The sequence below is a fragment of the Ursus americanus genome, chromosome 3, assembly GCF_024610735.1.
Source record: "Ursus americanus isolate L20-20 chromosome 3, mUrsAme1.1.p, whole genome shotgun sequence".
NCBI classification, from domain to species: domain Eukaryota; kingdom Metazoa; phylum Chordata; class Mammalia; order Carnivora; family Ursidae; genus Ursus; species Ursus americanus.
In genome coordinates, this window is record NC_142129.1 from 42916948 (window position 1) to 42938512 (window position 21565).

Below are 21565 nucleotides of genomic sequence, written 5' to 3' on the forward strand. Positions count from 1 at the left end.
ATATCCCTTCCCCAGTGGCTACCGGTTTTACCAGGTTCTTGTTTGGTCTTCCAAAAATATTTTATACAGCACAATAAACATAGGATTTTTTTTTGACTCAGAAAAATTTTAAGAATATAGGAGAATTATTATATGGGGTCAGCTACTCACCTCCCAAAATATATCCCTCACTTCCTTCATCTTCCTGTTGGTTAAACACAGCCCAACTGTGCTCCTCTCTCTTTTTGCCATAGCCCATCAGTGTGGTGCCTGCCGCTAAGGGTAAGTCTCGTTCTTTACTGAACCATATAGAGATAGATCATCCTCACAGGTGTCCCTCCCTCTTCAACAGAGGCTGTTTCTGTTTTCAGGGGCCCAATAACTCTTCTCCCATTTCCGTCCTCCTTCCCTCAGGGTCGAATTCTCCCCTCTTATAAAACAGTCAATCCAGTCCCAGAATGGACCCATCTCCTTCTCATCAATAATGCTCCCAGTCTTGGCCTTGAAGTAGTAGTGCCTGAGTAACACACTGGTACAGACTGGAATCAGCGGGCCAAGGTTTGTGTTTTCTGAAAATTCTAAGGCCAGTTAACTCCGGCGTCTTTTATATTTATCCTTGGCATCCTAGGTCAGCATGCAGAACATTTGTCCCCTCCTGTAGGCCTCAGTGTTTCCTATTCGTCTCAGAACTCTTCTAGAAATTTCTTACTGTCCTTCTGGAATCTTATTCATGATAGAAGTATTCTTAAACAATATGAAAGTCTGCATCAATGATTCTCAAATCTTGAGGCACCAATATCAACTATAGTGCTTGTTAAAACACAGATTCCTGTGCTCCCAGACTTCCAGAGTTTCTAATTCAGTAGGTTTGTGGTGAACCTGGGAATCTTCCTGACAAGTCCCCAAATGATGCTAACATTGTTGGTCTGAGAACCGCACTTGGAGAACCACTGCTCTGTATCTTTAGCCTCTTAATGGAGCCTTCCTCCACTTCCTGCTATAACTGGAAATCTGGCCATCTCGTCCAACCCTTGCAAGGTAACTACTGTCCCTACTCCCTCACTCTCGTTTTCTCTATGTTTTGTTTCTGGCCTGATCCCAGAGTCCCATTACTTAAGCCTGTCATCTCCCTTGACCTGTGGTCATTTTGCCCTGCTTTCTCAGAAAAACCTCAAACTTCTTCTGCATCCATAACCAGACACTAGAGAAAAATCACAGGGCGCCTGGGCGGCTCAGTCAGTTGAGCAACCAACTCGGTTTCTGCTCAGGTCATGGTCTCAGGATCATGAGATCAAGCCCCGTATTGGGCTCCATGCTTGATGTGGAAGCTTCTTGGGATTCTCTTTCCCTCTCCCTTTGCCCCTCTCCCCACTTGTGTGCATGCACACACACTCACATGCTCGCTCTCTCTCTCTCTCTCTAAAAAAAATAAATAAATAAAATCTTTAAAACGAAAATCACACAGCCATATAGATTGGCATTCCCACAAATTCATCATCTCCAAACTCTACTGAGCCCATAAAGCTAATTAGCAAACCAAAAGTTAGTCATTTATTCAAATCCTCATTCTCAAACATCTCCCCTCAAGTGGAGCATCTTCCACTCCCATCCAGGAAGGCATTACAAACCCTCAGACCTCCCTTCACCAAGACATCCTGCCAATCATTATAGTTGTCCTACACAGAATTCTAAAATGGCCCCAAGATTTCCCGCTAATCTCCAGGACTGTAAATATGAATTTTACTTTTGTGATTAGATTATTTTACAAGCACAAGGAAAGGGAAATTATATGGATGTTCCTAATGAAATCAGAATAGCCAGAGTTTTTCTCTGGCTGGGAGCAATGTAGGAGCTGAGATTCTAGGCCTATGTAACAGTCCTTGTGCCATTGCTGACTTAAAGATGACAGGGCTACAAGGAGCTACAAGGTGAGGAATGCAGCAGACTCTAATTACTACAGCAAACCTGAATTAGAGGCCCCTGACCAATGCCAGCAAGGAAACGGTAAACTGTCCTACAGCCAAATGGAACTTGATTTTGCAAACCTCAACGACCTTGGATGCAGAATCTTTACCCAGAGCCCCCAGATAGCCCAACCCTGCTGACATCTGGATTTGGGTTTTGTGGGATACTAAGCAGAAAACCCAATTAAGCCTGCCCAGACTTACGATCTACAGAACTGTAAGATAATAAATCTTTGTTTTACGCCATTAAGTTTGTAGTAATTTGTTATGCAGCAATAGAAAACTAACACAATGGTTTAATCAGGTTTCTCTTCCTGTCGGGCCAGCCTCCACCTGTGCCCTGGACCCCGACTCTCAGCCAGCAGTGGAGGGCAGTGAAGAGCACTGGCTCTGGATCCTCACTGCCTGGTTCCAAAAACCAGCTGCACCATTCGTGAGCTATCAGATTGTGCAAGTTGCCTGACCTCTCTGTGCTGCCATTTCCTTGACAGATAATATTGACCTCATAGAATCATCGAGAATTAAGTGACTCAATAGTCGTTAAACATCTAGAACACAGTTTGGAACATTTAAATTGCTAAATGAACGTTAGTTGCTCCTGCTGCTACTTAGGCTATCATTATCTGTTCCTGCTTCCTCAGGGATCTTCCTCCTTTCATATCCCATTGCACTCCCGTCTGCAGACTCTTCCTTTGACTGCTCTGTTGCCACAGGCATTAAAAAACTTTTAAAATTATAAAAGTAGGGGCACCTAGCTGGCTCAGTCAGTAAAGCATGCGACTCTTGATCCCAGGGTTGTGAGCTTAAGCCCCGTGTTGGATGTGGAGCCTTCTTAAAAAAAATTTTGTTTCAGTAAAATTTTTAAAGTAATACATGATCATAAAAAGTTCCCAATTCAGAGCCATTACAGAGTAAAAAGTGAAAGGGAAAATCTACTTAAAATGGTTTTATATAGCCTTCAAGATCTTTTCAAAAAATACATTACCAGTTTTTTAAATTAGTTTTACATAACTGAGTAACTCTATGAATACTATTCTATGACTTCATCTCACTTACTATGTCTTGGCAGTCTTACTGCTTAGTACTACAAGCTTTAAATGGCCACAAAATCCTTGGTGGGAATGCGCTACTTAACCATTTAACCATTCTTCTTCGTGCAATTCAGTTCCTTCTGTGGAATGGTGATTTACGAGAAATACGTATTTGGTGGTTGTGGAGGGAGAATGTTCCCTGCCCTTCAAGGTCCTTCTAGCTGGACTAAGAATCAAACTGACATGAGACAGAATAACAAGAGAAAATGAAATATAGTTTCCTACGTATGAAATTCCAAAGACGGTGAAGCGATGAGACGCTTGTATGAGCTAAGGAGAGGAGTAAGGGACTGAGCAAGACGTTAGCAAGGAGGAGAGAGATGTTTGGAAAACAAAGGTTGCCCTATTACACAAATAAGTATCTTAGATAAAGAGGAATCTGTTAGTAGTGCTCTTCCTGGTACAGGCAGGCAGTTGAGGGGGAGGTAAAGAGCTTCTGAATCTGCCGGGTTTTGATTGCTTTTAACTCAGAATAACATTCACGTCAAACTGACCCATTTGGGGCAGCCTGCCCTTGACCCCCTACATGGTCATTTACATGACCAAAATATATTTCTCATATACGTCTTTATCATATGGTCTTTTATCCACAGTTTCTGGTTCACAGCTCCCCAAAACACTTGGAATTTCATGACTGAGGAGAGCAATGGGAGCATTTTTTTTTTAATATTTGGTCTCCTGTCCCCAGTTCCTAAAATCACTTCAGAGCCATAAAGGCAAAATGGGTGTTTTGTTACTCACAACAAACCCCTATCCACTACAACTGGGTTTATGTTAATGAGGTGAATTTTAGAAAACACCTAAGGATGGGGACTGGCTGCCAGGGGTACCAACCATGTACAGCATCAGGAATTTTCAGTCCCATCCCCCTGATTTCAGGCGAGGGTAAAAGGGCCAGAGGTTAAATGAATCACCAATGGGAGATGATCTAATCAATCATGCCCATGTAACATGGAGGCTATAGTATGTTTGGAGAGCTTCCAGAGGGTAAACACGTGGAAGTCCTGAAAGAGTGGCACACCTGGACAGGGCATAGAAACTCCTCACCCTTCCCACATACTTTGCCCTAAGCATCTGTTCCATCAGGCTGTTTCTGAGTTACGTCCTTTTATAATAAACCAATAATCTAGTAAGTAAAATGTTTCTGTGTGTTCTCTGAGCTGCTCTAAACAAATTAATTGAACCCAAAGCAGGGGGCATTGGAACCTCCAACCTATAGTCTGTCAGAAGCACAGGTGAAAACCTGGGCTTTTGGGTGGCATTTGAAGAGGAGTGGGGCAATCTTGTAGGACTGAGCACCTTACCTGTGAAATTTGATACTCTTTCCAGATATTCAGTATAAGAATTAAGTTAATTTGTAGGACACCCTGCTGGTGTCCTGAGAATTCCTTGGATGTGTATGGGGAAACCCACACACACATTGGAATTGGTTCCAAAATCTTTCACCTTCCCACAAACACTATAATGAAAATCTATGAGTAAATATCTTAGGGTACATGTGTATTTCAAAAAAATAGCTCATTAATAGTGGAATTACATATTTTAATTTTCACATGTACTACCAAATTGTCCTCCAAGAAAGCCTGTACCAATTTTCACAACCTCTTACCTTGTCTAAAGGGGTCCATTTTCCTGTCCAAGAGCAACTAATAACCTCAAGTCTCTTTCATTCCTTTAAAAAAAAAATTCTCCCTTGATCCCGTATCTGTCTAGCTCTTTCCTCTCCTTTATAGCAGGGATTTTATTTTGTTTTGGGTTGTTTTATGTTGTTGTTTTTTTTTTTAAAGATTTATTTTGGGGGCGAGGGGAATGAGTCAGGGGAGGGACAGAGAGAATCTTCAAGCAGACTCCCCGCCGAGCATGGATCCTGACTTGGGGCTCAATCCCACCAGTCACAAGATCATGACCTGAGCAGACACCAAGCATCAGACCCTCAAGCGACTGTTGGTGGCAATGTAAATGGGTGAAGTTGCTACCAAAAATGGTATGGCAATTCCTCAAAAACTTAAAAATAGAATTATTATTTTTTTTTTTTTTTTTTTTTTTTTTTTACTAATCCCACTGCTAAGTATATATCCAAAGGTAACAGAATCAGGATCTTGAAGAGGTACTGCACTCCCATGTTCATTGCAGCATGATTCACAATAGCCAAGACATGCAGACAATGAAAATGTCCAAAAACAGATAAATGGGTAAACACAATGTAGTATTATTTAGCCATAAAAGAGGAGAATCCTACAGTTTGTGACAACATGGATGAAAGAGGAGGACTTTATGTCACTGAAATAAGCCAGACACAGAGGACAAATACTACATGATACCACATGAATCTAAAATAGTCAAATCCATAGAAACAAGAGGGTAGAATGGTGGTTCCCAGGGGCTAGGGTGAGGGGAAAACAGGAAGGTATTAGTCAAAGAGTAAAACGTTTTACTTATATAAGATAAATAAGTCCTAGAAATTGACTTGACAGCATAGTGCCAACAATTAATAATACTGTATCATATACTTAATATTTTATGAAGGAAGATCTTATGTTCTCTATATATAGAGTTTGGTATATATATATATAGAGAGAGAGAGAGAGAGAGAGAGAGAGGGATGGGGAAGGAAAGAGACAGAGAGAATGCATGCAGGAACAAACATTTGAAGGTTTATAGCATACATTGTGGAGAATATTTTCAGAGGTATATACTTATCTCCAAACTCATCAAGTTGTATGCCAATGTGTAGCTTTTTGTATACCAATCATACCTCAATAAAATGGCTTAATAATAAGATAAATAAAATGTATGGAAACAGCCTCAGTTGGGAGTCACTGCTTGAGCAGTTTCTTGAAAGAATTATCTATACAGTTGACCCTTGAACAGCATGGGTTTGAATTCTGTGAGTCCGCTAATACGCAGATTTTTTTCAATAAATAGAGTAAATGTATTTTCTCTTCCTTATGATTTTAACACTTTTTCTTTAACTTCCTTTATTGTAAGAATACAGTATATAATACATACAACATATGAAATGCATGTTAATCAATTATGTTACCCGTTAAGGCTTCCAGTCAATAGTAGGCTATTAGAGTTTCGGGAAGTCAAGTTATACGCAGATATTTGACTGCACAGGGGGTTGGCACCCCAACCTCTGTATTCAAAGGTCAACTGTATTTACTCTCTTTACATACTTTTCTTTTTTCCTTACCCATCGTGCTCTTGGATATACCTCTTAGATAGTACACTTGGACTTCCAAAAAAAAAAAAAAAAACACCACAGAATGGGTGCCTAAACAACAGAAATGTATTTTCTCACAGTTCTGGAGGCTAAAAGTTCCACATCAACATGCCAGTAGATTGATTTCTGGTAAGAGGACTCTTTCTGCTTGTAGACATCTGCATTCTGAGCCCTCACTTGGCCTTTCCTCTGTGCCCACACAGAGCATTCTGTTATCTCTTGCTCTTTTGTAAGAACAGTTCTTTTGAATCAGGGACCTAGTCTCATGGTCTCATTTAACCTTAATTACTGCCTAATAGGTCCTGTTCTCCAAATGTAGTCACACTGAGTGTTAGGACTTCAACGTATGAAGCTTGGGACATAATTGAGTCCATAACATCTCTGGAATGCTCTTGCTAGGACCACTAGTATTGCCATTGTTATCAAATCTAAAAAATCCTTTCTAGTCCTTTCTTAATTTTTTTAGCATTTGACACTGTTGACTACTTTTTCATAGAAGATCCTTAGCAACTGGATTTCATGACACCAGATGCTCTTACCTAACTATCTCATTGGCTGCTCCTGCTTACCCTCCAGTGTAACTCTTGGTTTCAGTCCTTTAAATATCAATGTTTCTCACAGTTCTGGCTTACACCTTCTAGTCACTCTTCTTTTCTCAGTGACTCTTATGGCTTAAGGTATCAATACTCTGATGATGACAGCCTCGAACACTTTCCTGAGCCCTAGACTTATTCACTTAGATGTCCTGTGGGCTCTCCACCATTCTATCAGCTCTCAAACAAGATACCTTCAGCATTTTTTTACTCTAAAGATGGTGCCAGCAGTCACCTCAATTCTGAGTCACAAGCCTAGCCTGATCCCTCCCAGAAGCCCTCAGCTGCTCCTCCTGTGTGCTTCCAATACCCAAGGCACCTATCACACTCTAAAGTGACTATTTCCTTGCCTGACTGCCTACTAATCTGGAAACGTCTTGGGGGCTCAAGACCATGCTCCCTGTTACATCCTCAGCCTCCAACACACTGAATGACATATTGGTGTTCAACACAATTTTACTGACTGGATAGATTCTCCAGTTGGAACATGATTTGGAAGTACCAGTGGATACCATTACTGCACCACTTGTGTCCATCCCCTCATAAACTGCAGGCCCAACCCCACATGTGCTGTTAGATGAAGGAAGGACAGTAAATTACCCCGCCAACTGAGAACATACTTTGAAACCAGAAAACAAAGCAAGAAACTCCATACAGTTTACAATTTCATTTAGGGTTACTCACCATCAGATGGGGAATGATCCAGGCATCCACACAGCTATTCTCCACAAAGTCCAGACTTAAGTCCCTAGATTTTATAGAGCGAGGGGATGCAGAGAGCACTGTGGTGAGATCAAAGGCTCTAACATGTAGCAGACCTCATGACCCAATCCATGCATGGTGGGGTAGGGTTGGGTGTAGAAAACTGTTACCTCTAATAGTTATTTTAAAAACTACATAATGGGGGGTGCCTGGGTGGCTCAGTCGTTAGGCGTCTGCCTTCGGCTCAGGGTGTGATCCCTGTGTTCTGGGATCAAGCCCCACATCGGGCTCCACCGCTGGGAGCCTGCTTCTTCCTCTCCCACTCTCCCTGCTTGTGTTCCCTCTCTCGCTGGCTGTTTCTCTCTGTCAAATAAATAAATAAAAATCTTAAAAAAAAAAAAAAAACTACATAATGGGGGGCGCCTGGGTGGCTCAGTCGTTAGGTGTCTGCCTTCGGCTCAGGGCGTGATCCCTGCGTTCTGGGATCGAGCCCCACATCGGGCTCCTCCGCTGGGAGCCTGCTTCTTCCTCTCCCACTCCCCCTGCTTGTGTTCCCCCTCTCGCTGGCTGTCTCTTTCTCTGTCAAATAAAGAAATAAAATCTTTAATAAATAAATAAATAAATAAATAAATAAATAAATACAAAAACTACATAATGGGGATATACCATAGAGAATATAGCAATTATCAAAAGCACAAAAAATGTACACCATGGTTCAAAGGTGCAACAACTACACCTGCTACTACATGTGTCATGTCATGATAGTGAAAACAGTATATTGGGTACAAGCAGATAACCTTATCCAGCCATAGGTGGGGATACAGGCCAGAGCTGGAGTTAAAGCAATCCGAAGATGGGAATAACGCAAAGTCATATATCTTTACGTAAAACCAGCCTTGGAATACTCTTTTGCTTGCCTCCACAGCATTGCTATCACATTTTACACTTCACTATGCCATCTACGGGAAGTATTAGGTTAGTATAAGGAGTTACAAATACAGGAAGTACATGTTCACACAGCTTACCACAGAGACAACACTGGCTGGTCCCATCCATATATACTCATATATGCCTCCAGAGAGGCATTGTTGGTCACACACCACTAAAATCCCATATCTGCAACAACATGAATGCTACTATGCCTTGTTCTTTCAAATACAGAGAGTCTTCACCCACATATAAATCTTTTTGGTACCTGGGGCGCCTGGGTGGCACAGCGGTTAAGCGTCTGCCTTCGGCTCAGGGCGTGGTCCCGGCGTTATGGGATCGAGCCCCATGTCAGGCTCCTCCGCTGTGGGCCTGCTTCTTCCTCTCCCACTCCCCCTGCTTGTGTTCCCTCTCTCGCTGGCTGTCTCTATCTCTGTAGAATAAATAAATAAATAAATAAATCTTTTTGGTACCTAGTCAGATTTAACCTGTACCATTTACTGAGACACTATTGATTACAAGTTGACCATCTAGGTCTTAGGTTTTAAAAGCATTAAAAAAAATTTCCCTAAAGTTTCCTTTGTTTCAAGGAGTACAATGGATGGAACTACAGAAGACACTACAACAAACCACCCCAGATACATCCATCAGTAAACCTACTATATGCCTGGTTTCCATTTATACAAAATGAGTAAGGTACCCTTACCACACCCAAGGTAGTTCCTGTTTTGGGAAATCCTCCATCTCTTTATTCCATCCTCAACTCCATCATCCTTTTCCCCATATTTTAAGGTCCCTGGAGATTATAAGACCATAATATACATGGCAGAAGTATTCATGAATGACCCAAATCTATTGGTGTTGTTACCAGTGATGTGGCCATTTCCAGAGGGGAAGAAAATGCTTGAGAAACATACAATTGAATTTATTTGCTGTTTTATACCTTTTAATTCCAAAGACTTTGCAATGTCACATTTTCTTTTTGTTGGTATAATTGCATTATTAGTTCAAATCAAGTGACGATCCTGTGTTCTAAGCCATCATGATGATGTACTGTTTAGCTCTTCTATTACGTAGCTGGAACTCAGCAATTTCTTTCCAATGAAATAACAATGGAATAATACATTTCCTGAAATTGATTGTATAACAGACTCAAGATCTACAGAGAATCATTACTAATACTGTTAGTTCCTATTTTTAGGAGGTTAAAGGTCGTGACATTTCTGCCTTGGTTATCAGACTTTCCTTTATAACCATTGCAAGGCAGGATGGCCTTTAAAAGGCCAGTAACCACCTGCTCCCTGACACCCCAGGCCTAGGGGTTGAAGGTGTGGCAGGGATACTCAACGCCAAAACTCAGTCTGAAGGGGAGCCTCTCATGCTACTAAGCCCCTTTAAAGGAGACCCTGAATTTCCAGTACCCAGCTCTCCCAGCTCTAAACTGGGACACTTTAAGTGTAGCCACCAGGATAACTTACAAAATCTCATATAACCTATAACAGACTACCATTAACAGCCCTGGGAATTAAATGTGGAGAACCAGCATAAAAGTGACATTCCACAGAACGGAAAGGCTTTGCCTCCAACCTACTTGTAAGTGAGGATCTATAGATCTCAGGTCTATTACCCAGTCAGAATGCTGCCATTGGGGCGCCTAGGTGGCTCAGCCTTTAAGCATCTGCCTTCGGCTCAGGTCATGATCTCAGGGTCCTGGGATCAAGCCCCGCATCAGGCTCCCTGCTTGGTGGGAAGCCTGCTTCTCCCTCTCCCACTCCCCTTCCTTGTGTTCCCTCTCTCTCTGTCAAATAAATAAATAAAATCTTAAAAAAAAAAAAAATGCTGCCATTTTTCACTGCCCAAAAGCAGTGTTAGTTTGGGAGGGCAGAATACACACTGAATAGGAAAACCCAAGCAAAGCCCTAAAAGCCAATCATGAGACATCCAAATTGAACACAGGAAAGATACCAGCCTACAGGTACAGAGCATCTGCCTCAAATCTGTTTGAAACTTTGTAAGGTAACTCAGTTTCCCATCTCTCACACTTACCTGAGGGAAGAAGGGACTTATACATTAAATCACCCAAGTTGCTTAAAAACAAAAGGGAAAACAAAAATTTTTTTAAAAATCTTTAAAAAAAAAAAAAAGTCAAGAAAAATCTCTCGTTCAAGTTACTATTCTGTATGATTCTACAGTCCAGAAAAAAAAAATCATTTGAAAAAAACAATAATAGACACAATCTAGACAATTCAGCCTGAAAATTACAATCTTTAAACCATGTAACCAAGAGTACATCAAAGTTATCTTCTTCAAGGGCTGTGATAGGATGGAAAAAACTGACTCCTACACACTGATGAGAAATGACAGCAGAGGCAAATGAGACTCTGAGAAGACTAAAAGTAAGATGGACAGTATTTTGGTTTAGACACTAAGACTGGAACTTAATTAAATTTCTCCCGGGGGCCCTTATGCATCCCACTCGTCACTTACCTGCTTCATTTCATTTTTGCACCCCAGATATATTCATCCCCCAGGCTCCACTTTAGGCCCATCCCACTCACTTGAGCATCCTCCCTAAATACAGTGTGGTCTAAACTCAAGCTTCAACCAGGTGTGCATGACCTGCTTGTCCAGTCCTCCTATCGACAACCACATAGTAAAGCAAAACAACTTCCCTTCCCAAGTTTACTTTTCCATGGATGTTATCATTTTCTCAGGGTACAAGTTCAAACCCCAGCCTTTTTTTCTTAAAGAATCAATTTTGTTGGGCACCTGGCTGGCTCAGTCCGTTAAGCATCTGCCTTCACCTCAGCTCATGATCCCGGAGACCCAGGATCAAGTCCCACATCTGGCTCTCTGCTCAGCAGGGAGTCTGCTTCTTCCTCTGACCCTCCCCCCATGCTTTCTCTTTCACTCTCTCTCAAATAAATAAATACAATCTTTAAAAACAAAAACAAAAAGAATCTATTTTGTTAATGGATTCTCTGAGATGTGTATCTTTTACCCCCATGTGAGTTAGGACCCTCATCACTTTATATCCAATGTTCATTTAAACTGACTTTATACTGGGTTTTCAGCCACACAGACACACTTCAAATTTCTCCTACACTGTACTGCCAGCTGAAGATGCCTTCAGAGCACATTTCTTCCTGTCCTTTCTCTTTCAGTTTGCTTTTGGCACCTCCTTATCGCCTACAGGACAAAAAGCTAACAAAGGAAAATTTCTACTATTTTAGCCCATTCTGCCCAACCCACTTGCCCAACTCATCACAGGTCTCCCCTCTGGCTGGCTGATCTCAGCCTCAATCCCTGAAACACACTTGACCTGCCCTGGCTGCCCACCGGAGCTCATGCTACTGTCTCCATTCTCACTCCACACCACAGCCCCCAAATTTGTAGCAAAATTCACCACCTCCACATGGACTGCCCTTTCTCAGCAACTCCACCTAGATCTATGTCCATGACTCGTTTCTCTCTCCACTCCCCTGTCCTTTACCACCACCTAGCTCTCCATCATCTCCTACAGCTCTGTTTCAAATTACATCACAATTTCCTGGAATGCAGGAACTCAAACCTGGGATCTCTGCCAATCCTACAAACATGGGCACCTACGGTTGTTTAAGAACATACTTTCAAAATGGAGAAATACTGTTGATCTAGGGCTGCCTGTGCATCCAGGACCCAGTATGGAATCACCACAGACAACCAAAGAGGATGAGCCCATTAGTCACTTACATTGCCACGGCTTGTGGGAGGCTGTCTTGGACTCCAGTCCCTCCTGCTTGGCCATGGTACGTTCCCCTCGGAACCTGCCATCCTGTCCTGTCACGTTGCATACCGTAGGGATGCTCTTGTATTCTCCAGGCTTTACCCTACACTTATTTCTGGTGGGCCACATGATAAGCTGGGGAGAGAGAGAGCACTCAGGTGGCATCCTGATGATCCTGCCAGCCTTGCGATAAATCCTTCCTTTGGAAGATGTCACAGGGCCCAGCGGACTAACTTCTTCAAAGAGGCATTCTATCTCATACATTTCACCTTCAGCTTCCTCTTCCAACTCACAGTCTTCTGAATCCTTGGGAAGTACAGTGTTCAAGACAGCAGTTTTCTTCAATAAGAAGACTGTGTTCCCACTTGAGAAGTTGCTCAGGGATTTCTGCTTCCTGCCTTTCACGGTTTTTTTACTCTTTGCATACTTTTTGAAGTTCTCACGATCCTCCTCCTCAATCTCCTCATTCATGGTCATTTCTTCATCTGTGCTCCGTTTCCCGCTCCTGATGGTCTTTCTCCGCGATCCCTTAGTTTTGCAGTCTGGTGAGGACTCTTCATCTTTGGAAGGCATTTGCTCAGGGGATTTCTCCAGCTCTGCATCCTGCCACCAGCTCCCATCACATTGAATCCCTTCATCCACGCCCCTGCTGTTCATCTGGGCCAAGCAGGCAGGGCTAGGAACATACTTTGAATAGCTGTCCCTCTCTACCACCTCATCCATTTCCCCACACCTGACCGCCTCTTCTTCTGCTGCCCTTCTGCTTTGCGGTGAGGACTCAGGTGATTTCTCATGCTCTGCATCCAGCCATCGGCTCATATCACACTGGATGCCTTCAACCTGGGCCAGGGGGCTAGGGGGAGGGACATAATTCTCAGGGTAGCTGTTGCTCTCTACCACTTCACCTTTGTCCACTTTCACAGGGAGGCCACGGCCCCCACTACCATTGTCTGGCATGCTTTCCCCAAAGCTAATGGGACTCCGGGATTTGGACTGTAGGCTCAGGTTCTGCACGGCTTTATTTCTGGAATAGACTGGCCTTTCCTGCTGGAGCTTATTGCCATCTCCAGAAGACTGGCACAGACTGGAGTTCAGGGTTTCCTGGATGTCATCTCTGTCTTTCGCTTCATCTGGAGAGGACACGAATTGGGGACCAGCTGCATAGCCTTTTTCTTTACCCAAGTTCATGTCCATGATGGAGCCTGACTTTACCTCCTCCTTACGTCTTACATCATGACACTGCTCCGACCAGATGGTGCTTTCTTCATCTTTACACGTAATGCCGTCTGCACCTTCCTGACAGTTATGAAGCACACTTCCACTCTCAGGGGAGCTCTGTGAAATCCCACCGTGCTGCACCATGATGTCTGGCATGGCTTTACCGTAAGCTAGGTCGTACAAACGGATAGTTTCCTTCAAAGTCTTCCAGAACTGTGTTACAGGGGATCCTTTGCTCTGTTCTAGCCTCATCTTCCCTTCCTCAGATGCAAAGTTGACTTGAGGTGATGTTCTATACAGGGTGTTAGGAGCAGGGCTCTCACCATGTAGCTGCTGCTTCTGGGCAACAGAAGACAAAACCCCATCTGTTGCTTCAGGAATGTTGTCAGTTTCTGTGTCAATATGAGAAATCGGGATACTGGTCACCATATCACCTTCTGAGTGGGTGTCTTGTTTCCGGGTCCTGTTTTCAGCCTGATGAGGTTCAGTCTGAGTCTCTTTCGTTTTCATTGTCTTTCCATAGCCACTACACTGCCGGAACTGTGCTGTGTTACAAAACATAGGTCTCCGGTTAAGTGCAGTGGGCAACGGGGACTGAGGGATGAGGAAGCCAGGAGACTCACCGAGTACCACTGAATATGGAAAATACAGACTTCCATTTCTGAAACCTAGGAAGAGAACGCAGTAGTTAGCCACTCTGTCTCCGCAGCCAGTCACAACATTCAGCCAGTAGGCAGCCATGCGGCTACACCAATTGGTAGAATATGCAGTTTCTTCCACGCCAGTTGGTAGCTACTGGCCCCCACTTCTCCCTGGATGTCCTCAGGATTCGACAAGGGAAAGGGCAGTGATCAGAACCACGGGGCCTCCAGAACCCTCCTTCACCACTAGAGCAGGCATCTGTTCTCATTGCTTGGTTGCCAGGCCATCAGAGAGTCAGCGTATTATGAATCACCCCTACTTAGTAGTGACTCTTTCAGCGAGACCTAGCACCCACTAAGCATAATTCAGGATCGTTGTGGCTGAGGAAAGAATAATTGTGTCAGCTCTTCTAGAGCAATGAATACAAAAGTTCTTTGTATGAGGAGCCTTTCTAAACCTGTTTATTCAGCACTATTCATTCAGAGACACATCTTCCCCTGTTTTCCAGTCTTCAGAAGTAAATAGGGCAATGGTGCCAATAATGCCAGACCCATTTCTGTCATACAAATTCATGTGGGGAAAGGCATTTGATTTCACAAGACAGATTTATATAACTGACAAAGATAAAACTTCCAAGTATATAATAAAAGCAATAGTTATACCGATCAGCATTCCGTTGGCAATTTACTCAATGTGGTGAGGCTGATCTTATGAACTCAATTTCACTGTTGGACTACACCAAAACGCCTCTTGGACCTGGCCTAATGTATTTATACATACAAGCTCTCGGATTTCTTCCTTTATTGAAAGGAAGCAAACAAGTCTCAGGTTGGAGTTCAACATTGTCTACAGAGGTTAGAAGTCAACAGAATGAAGTTCCTGTAACTACAGAGACAGATACCTTTCCACCACACATGTTGCACTGTATCACACGGTGGAACAAAATACCTTACTAGCCGGTCCCTGTAACTAAAATCCACCCCAGGACCCTATCAGTCACTCGCTACAAAAACATAAGCATTAGAGTTGGGGGTTTTTTCCCCTCACTAATCAGCAAAATCTCTTTCCACTCTTTGTAATGCCTTTCCCCTTCTGTTACCATGCAAAGGACTTTAAGTCATCTCCCACGTTTTTACCTCAATAATCACTAGTCACTTCCTTGACCCATCTCCTTGATGCATCATAGGTTAGTGATCCACACTACTACTAAAATTATCTTTCTGACCCAATTCTGATCCCTCCCGCCAGAGACAGTGTTTGAAGGGCTTGTCATTGCCAGTGAGGAAATGAGGAACAATGACCACATTCCTCAGGATGCCAAAAGGCCCTCATTATCTGATTTGTCACTCTATCATCTCACTCTCCCACTAAACCTGTAGGCTCTAGTCATATGTGGGTTCCCCCTCAGGGCAACTACTCTTCGCTTTTCTGGGACATCCTCTTTCCATACTCCCAACTGCCACTAAAATCTTGAAGAAAAAAAAGAAGGAAAAGATTAAAAACAAAAACACATTTTAAAAAAAAAATCCCACCATTTGTAACAACGGATGGACCTTGAGGGCATTTTCTTAAGAGAAATCAGTTGGACAGAGAAAGATAAATGCTGTATCTCACTTAATGCAGAAATTCAGCCCTCTACTTCACTTGCACAGCACTATGTACTGCATATGTAATTAACATTAGAAGGTGGTAGACACCAGATTCTGGATGTGTAAGAAGCTTGGAAGTCACTCCGAAGAAAATAAAAAGCTGAACTGAAAAAAAAAAAGAAAAATCAGGAACTCTTCTCAGATCCTTCGCAGCAGGTTACAGGGCTACCCCAAAAGTTGAAGAGATATGTGAATGCAGACAAGCACAATTACAGGAACACAAATTCAAGAGATAAAAACTCCATGGCAACTAGTAGTAGGGTAGGGAAACCTGAACTGTTAATGACAAATTGCAGGCTCAGGGTCAACACATCTGAGAGTTAAAAACTTCAAGGGGAACCTTTGCTTTTTTGAGTTTTTTCTTCAGTAGCTCAACTAGTTTCTCACAGTAAATCTAGGAGAAAAATCCCTGTGCTTCCCACAGGGAGAGTGGGAATGAGGAGGCATTGTGACATATGCCAGGAAAACTATTCTTGGCAAGGCCTCAGAACAAGCTAGTTAACTAGAGCCTAACTGACGGCAGAGGGTGGGGGAGATAAACAAATACTTATCTCAAACCCACCCTAACCACCCTTCCCTACCCAATGGGAGAAGGAAGGTGAAGTATTCCATGATCCCCATCCCACCTCCACAACTAACACATTACTACAGGCCTGTTTAAAGCATTTCCTTTTATCTAGTACAGAATGCGTGGCAATCAAGAAAACATCATAAGATACACTAAAAGCCAAAACCTGAGTTGTTTACAAAAAATTCATTTTGAATATGAAGACAGGAGGAGCACCTGGGTGGCTCAGTCGGTTAAGCTTCTGACTTTTGATTTCAGCTCAGGTCATGATCTCAGGGTACTGGGATTGAGCCCGTGTTGGGTTCCACTCAGTGCACAGTCTGCTTGAGATTCTCTCTCTCTCTCTGCCCCTTCACCCCCTCTAAACTAAATAAATAAATTTTTAATAAATAAATAAATATGAAGACAGGAATAAAAAAATAAATGCATGGAGAAAGATGTACCATGCTAATACTGATCAACAGAAAGTGGACAAGTTTTATTTCTTTCAGACAGAACAGACTTCAGAGCAAGGAACGTGATCAGGGATAGAGAGTGGTATTACATGAAACATCAATTCTTCACTGAAATATAACAATCCCTAAAGTGTATGCCCTTAACAGAGGGAGAAACCATGGGAGATAAAAAGTGAGAGAACTGCAAGGAGAAATAGGATGATCCACTATTCCTACTGGGAGACTTTAACACCCCTCTATCAGAATAAGACAGATGCAGTGGGTAAAAAAAAAAGCAACAGGGGCGCCTGGGTGGCACAGCGGTTAAGCGTCTGCCTTCGGCTCAGGGCGTGATCCCAGCGTTATGGGATCAAGCCCCACATCAGGCTCCTCTGCTATGAGCCTGCTTCTTCCTCTCCCACTCCCCCTGCTTGTGTTCCCTCTCTCGCTGGCTGTCTCTATCTCTGTTGAATAAATAAAATCTTTAAAAAAAAAAAAAGGCAACAAAGACAATCAAACACACCACCACCCTCAACCAACTAGAAATAACTGACATCCACACAGACTACTTCATCCAACAGAAGACACATCTCCTCACACCCACATGGAACACGCGCCAAGACAGACTGTACTGTGGACTGTAAAACACTTTTACAAATTAGAAAGTATACTAATCATACAGTGTCTGCACTTAGCCTACCCAAGTGAATATAGAAAACAAAGATCACTGTAAAATCCCAAATACTTTGAGGCTAAATACACTACTAAGAAACACTGAATCAATGAAGAAATCTAAGAAGTTCTAAATATTTGCAACTAAGTGAAAATACAATTTGTCAAAATTTGTTGGATGGCATGAAAGCAGTGCTTTTAATTTACAGCTTTGTAAAGATCTAAAAATCAATCATCTGGCCTCTAACTTAGGAAAGATAAAAGAAGTACTGTGAACTCTGTTCCCAGATTCCATAACCTAGACAAAATTGACCAATTCCTTGGAAGGCAAAGTCTGCCAGATTCACACAAATAGTAACAGACATTTGCACGGGACTGTATCTAGTAAGTTAATCTATTAAGGCCTATATCTATTGAATCAATAACTGATTACATTACAGAACAGAAAGCACCAGGCCCAGAAGGGCTCATTGGTGAAATCTACCAAACACATGAGAAATTACAAATAGATCTACAGGATAGAATAGAGAGTTCACACACAGGCCCAATAAATGTACTCAACCAATGTCTGACAAAGGAGCAAAGAGAATATAATGAGCAAAGATAGTCCTCTCAACAAATTGTCCTGGAACAACTGGACATACACGTGCAAGAAGTGATTCTAGACACAAACCTTACAACAAACACCCTTCACAAAAATTAACTCGAAATGGACCACAGACCTCACTGTAAAACGTGGAAACTGTAAGACCTAGAAGATAACACACACACACAAAAAAACCCAGATGACTTTAGGGATACTGCTGACTTAGCTACAATACCAATCCACAATCCATGTGAGAATTGACAAGGTGGATTTTTTTTTTTTTTTTTTTTTTTTTTTTTAGTCCCTCACCCCACCACCCCAAGCTGGAATTCTTTAAAATCAAAAAATGGCAAAACACACTGTCAAGTGAAAAGACAAACTACAGACTGGGAGAAATATTTGTAAAATACATCCAATAAAGGACTGTTACCTAAAACATCCAAAAAACTCTTAATACCAAGAAAACAAAACCCCAATTAATAGGCCAGACCTTAGGGGCGCCTGGATGGCTCAGCCCTTAAGCGTCTGCCTTCGGCTCAGGTCATGATCCCAGGGTCCCGGGATCGAGCCCTGCATCGGACTCCTTGCTCGGCAGGAAGCTTGCTTCTCCATCTCACACTCCCCTTGCTCATGTTCCCCCTTGCTGTCTCTGTCAAATAAATAAATAAAAAATAGGCCAGTCCTTAAGACACATTTTAAAGATATACAGATGGCAAATAAACATGAAAATATACTCCACATGTCATCATGGAAATATAAAATAATTTTACAAGATACCACTATATGGGCATTAGAAAGGCTAAAGTCCTAAACACTAACACTAAATGCTGGTGAAGAGGGGGATCAACAGCAACTCGTTCACGGCTGCTGGGAATACAAAATGATACAGTCACTTTGGAAGGTTTGCTGTTTTCTTCCAAAATCCAACATACCCTTCCCAAAACTTGGAAGAAACCAATATATCCTTCAGTAGTTGAGTGGATATCTAGTGTCAAGAAGAAACCTTAAATGCACATAATGTGAAAGAAGCCAATCTGGAAAATGTACATGCTATATGATTCCAATATAACTTTCAGAAATAAGCAAAGCTATGGAGACAATAAAAAGATTAGTGGCTGCCAAGAGTTAGGGAGGATGGAACCAGTAATAGAGCAAAAAAGATTCTGGGGCACCTGGGTGGCTCAGCCGTTAAGCGTCTGCCTTCGGCTCAGGTCATGATCCCAGAGTCCTGGGATCGAGGCCACATCGGGCTGCCTGCTCAGCGGGAAGCCTGCTTCTCCCTCTCACACTCCCCTTGCTTGTGTTCCCTCTCTCGCTGTCTCTCTCTGTCAAATAAATAAATAAAATCTTTAAAAAAAAAAAAAAAGCAAAAAAGATTCTGTTACCAACTGGGAGCAATGACCACTCAAAAGCTCTTCTCATTAGGGGCTCCTGGGTGGCTCAGGTGGTAGGCATTGGACTCTTGATTTTGGCTCAGATTATGATCTCAGGGTCATGCAATCCAGCCCCGCATCCAGCTATGAGCTCACTATGGAGCTCAGCACTTGAGATTCCCTGCCTCTGTCCCTCCACACTCCCACCTGCTGCACTTCTTGTCACACCTAGTTTTCTACCTGGAAAACAAGTTACAAAAGGAACACAGCATGTTTTATCTACAGGATGGCTGCAAAAGATTAGATTTAGCAATCTGTACTAGAGGTGAAAAGGGAGAATCACCACATGGATCCTCCTGCCCTGCCTAAAGCCCCCTCTCACCCTGTAATGCATGAAATCCTAGGGGTCTACCTCCCAAACATTTAAGCCTCATCATTCTTCTCCCAAAGTACTTTCTTGACCTCACCAGGACAGCTTTTAGAATCTTTAGGCCTTGCAGAAAAAATTATAGGGACTAGGAGCTCTAAGGTGTCTCCACCAGACTGGTCTCATAACATAAAATTTTGGTTTGACTCCTATGTAACTCTGGGCAAGTCCGGGGCTCTGATCCGCAGTTCCCTCATTTGTGAAACACATACAGCAATAGTACCTAGTTCATGGGGCTGTTGAGGTCAAATGAGAGAACCTACTTCCAGTATTTGGCAGAGTAACTGGTATATAGGTAGAATTCAAATTTTACCTATTAAGGTGAACTTCAAACACTGGCCCTGTGTGCTGCCATAATCTCTTTTGTGTCAGGACAGGGTGAGGAAAGGGAAGTCATGGATTAAGGTATTAGAAACTGTCAGGCATTGCTTTAGGGGGAGGGTCCCTAGCCCCACTGAACTTGGATTTCTTACCTGCCCCAGGAACAGAGAATGGATTATAGGTGGGATTCTGGTACCGGGGACTCGGGTACGGCTGCTGGCCCATGGCGTGCACATAAAAAAAGGGTCTGGCGTTACCACCCTCAAAATGTGCGTTGTTTTCTGAAGAAGTGTTCATTTTCTAGGCTGAAAAACAGGTGTTCATGTTTAGGAAAGGACAGTGACACTCAGCGCTGTATACTGCCATGAAGGCAGAAATCATCCTAGTTCCCTTTCAGAACCCCAAGCCTGAGTGGCAGGGTTCCACCTTTTCTTCCCGCTCGCTGGGTTCGGGGACACAAGGCTGCACTGCATCGAAGACCTGGGCAGTGCTGCCCACAGGTAGGGCCGCATCTTGCCCCAGCAAGTCTCAGCTCCCCGAGCAGCAGCAGCAAAGGAAGACTGAGGCCTGGGAAGCCAAGAGGGAAGCTGCGCGGCGCCTGGAGCGCGACGGCCTGAGCCCAAGTGCTGCACTGGAGCGCGGCTTGCGCCCGGGCCTGCAGGCACTGGTCCTCCGCCTCGCAGGCGCGCCTACCCGGCCCCCTCCCCAGTCTGGAGGAGTCCATCCCCTGAACCCAGGGTCTCCTTACCCCACGGCTCACACGCCCCTCCCTGTCCCAGAAGCCAGTCTACTCCGCTCCCTCGGGACCCGCAGCCCGCACACCCACCTGCTCCAAACCAACGTCCACGACCTGGAGAGTCTCTGGCACCTGGGGCCCTGGTTCCGGGCTTTATATGCTCAGTGGACATGGGCACGTGCTGCCTGTGGCGCAGGCGCCGCCCTCCCGCAGATGGCCCGCGCATGCGCTCTGGGTGAGGTCCTCGGCCAGGCTGCTCCGCCCGAAGGCACCTGAGGAAGCTCTGAGTAGTTTTCCGCACCATGCCAGCTCCAGTGCGTGGACACGCAGGTGTCGGTGCTTCCAGAGGACGGGTCAGTCCCTGTCCCCCTCGCTCTCCCGCCGTGCCCCTTCCATTTGAGTGTGTTCAGTTAGGACAGCTTATGTCCCCTCCTCTGAGCTCCTGGTGTCCTTCCTTCCTCGGGCCGAAGGCCTCTGACCCTGAGGGAGAGGAGCTGACCGAGGAGAAGACGAGAGGAAGGAGGCGGCCAGCCCGGACAGTGCAGGCCTGAGAGGAGGCGATTCTCGAAGGAGGGGCGCTCCAGCCTGCTTCCCGCTGAGGCGAGTGCAAAGCAGGGGTGCAGAGGCTCTGGCAGTTAGGGCGCCATTGGTTGGCAGAGTGAGGGACAGAGCGCCTGGGGAAGTCGTCTGT

General features: G+C 43.8%; 1 protein-coding gene across 1 annotated transcript; it reads right to left on the reverse strand.

The window, feature by feature from the left end:
* Positions 1-12206: 12206 nt before the first annotated feature.
* LOC148110374 (uncharacterized) lies at positions 12207-20440 on the reverse strand. The gene is made up of 2 exons (XM_087860635.1): positions 20291-20440; positions 12207-14134 (listed from the first exon to the last, which is right to left on the reverse strand). Exons 1-2 carry the CDS (start codon positions 20433-20435, stop codon positions 12207-12209), a joined length of 2073 nt encoding a protein of 690 aa, XP_087716761.1. The 5' UTR covers positions 20436-20440.
* Between the last annotated feature and the right edge of the window lie 1125 nt (positions 20441-21565).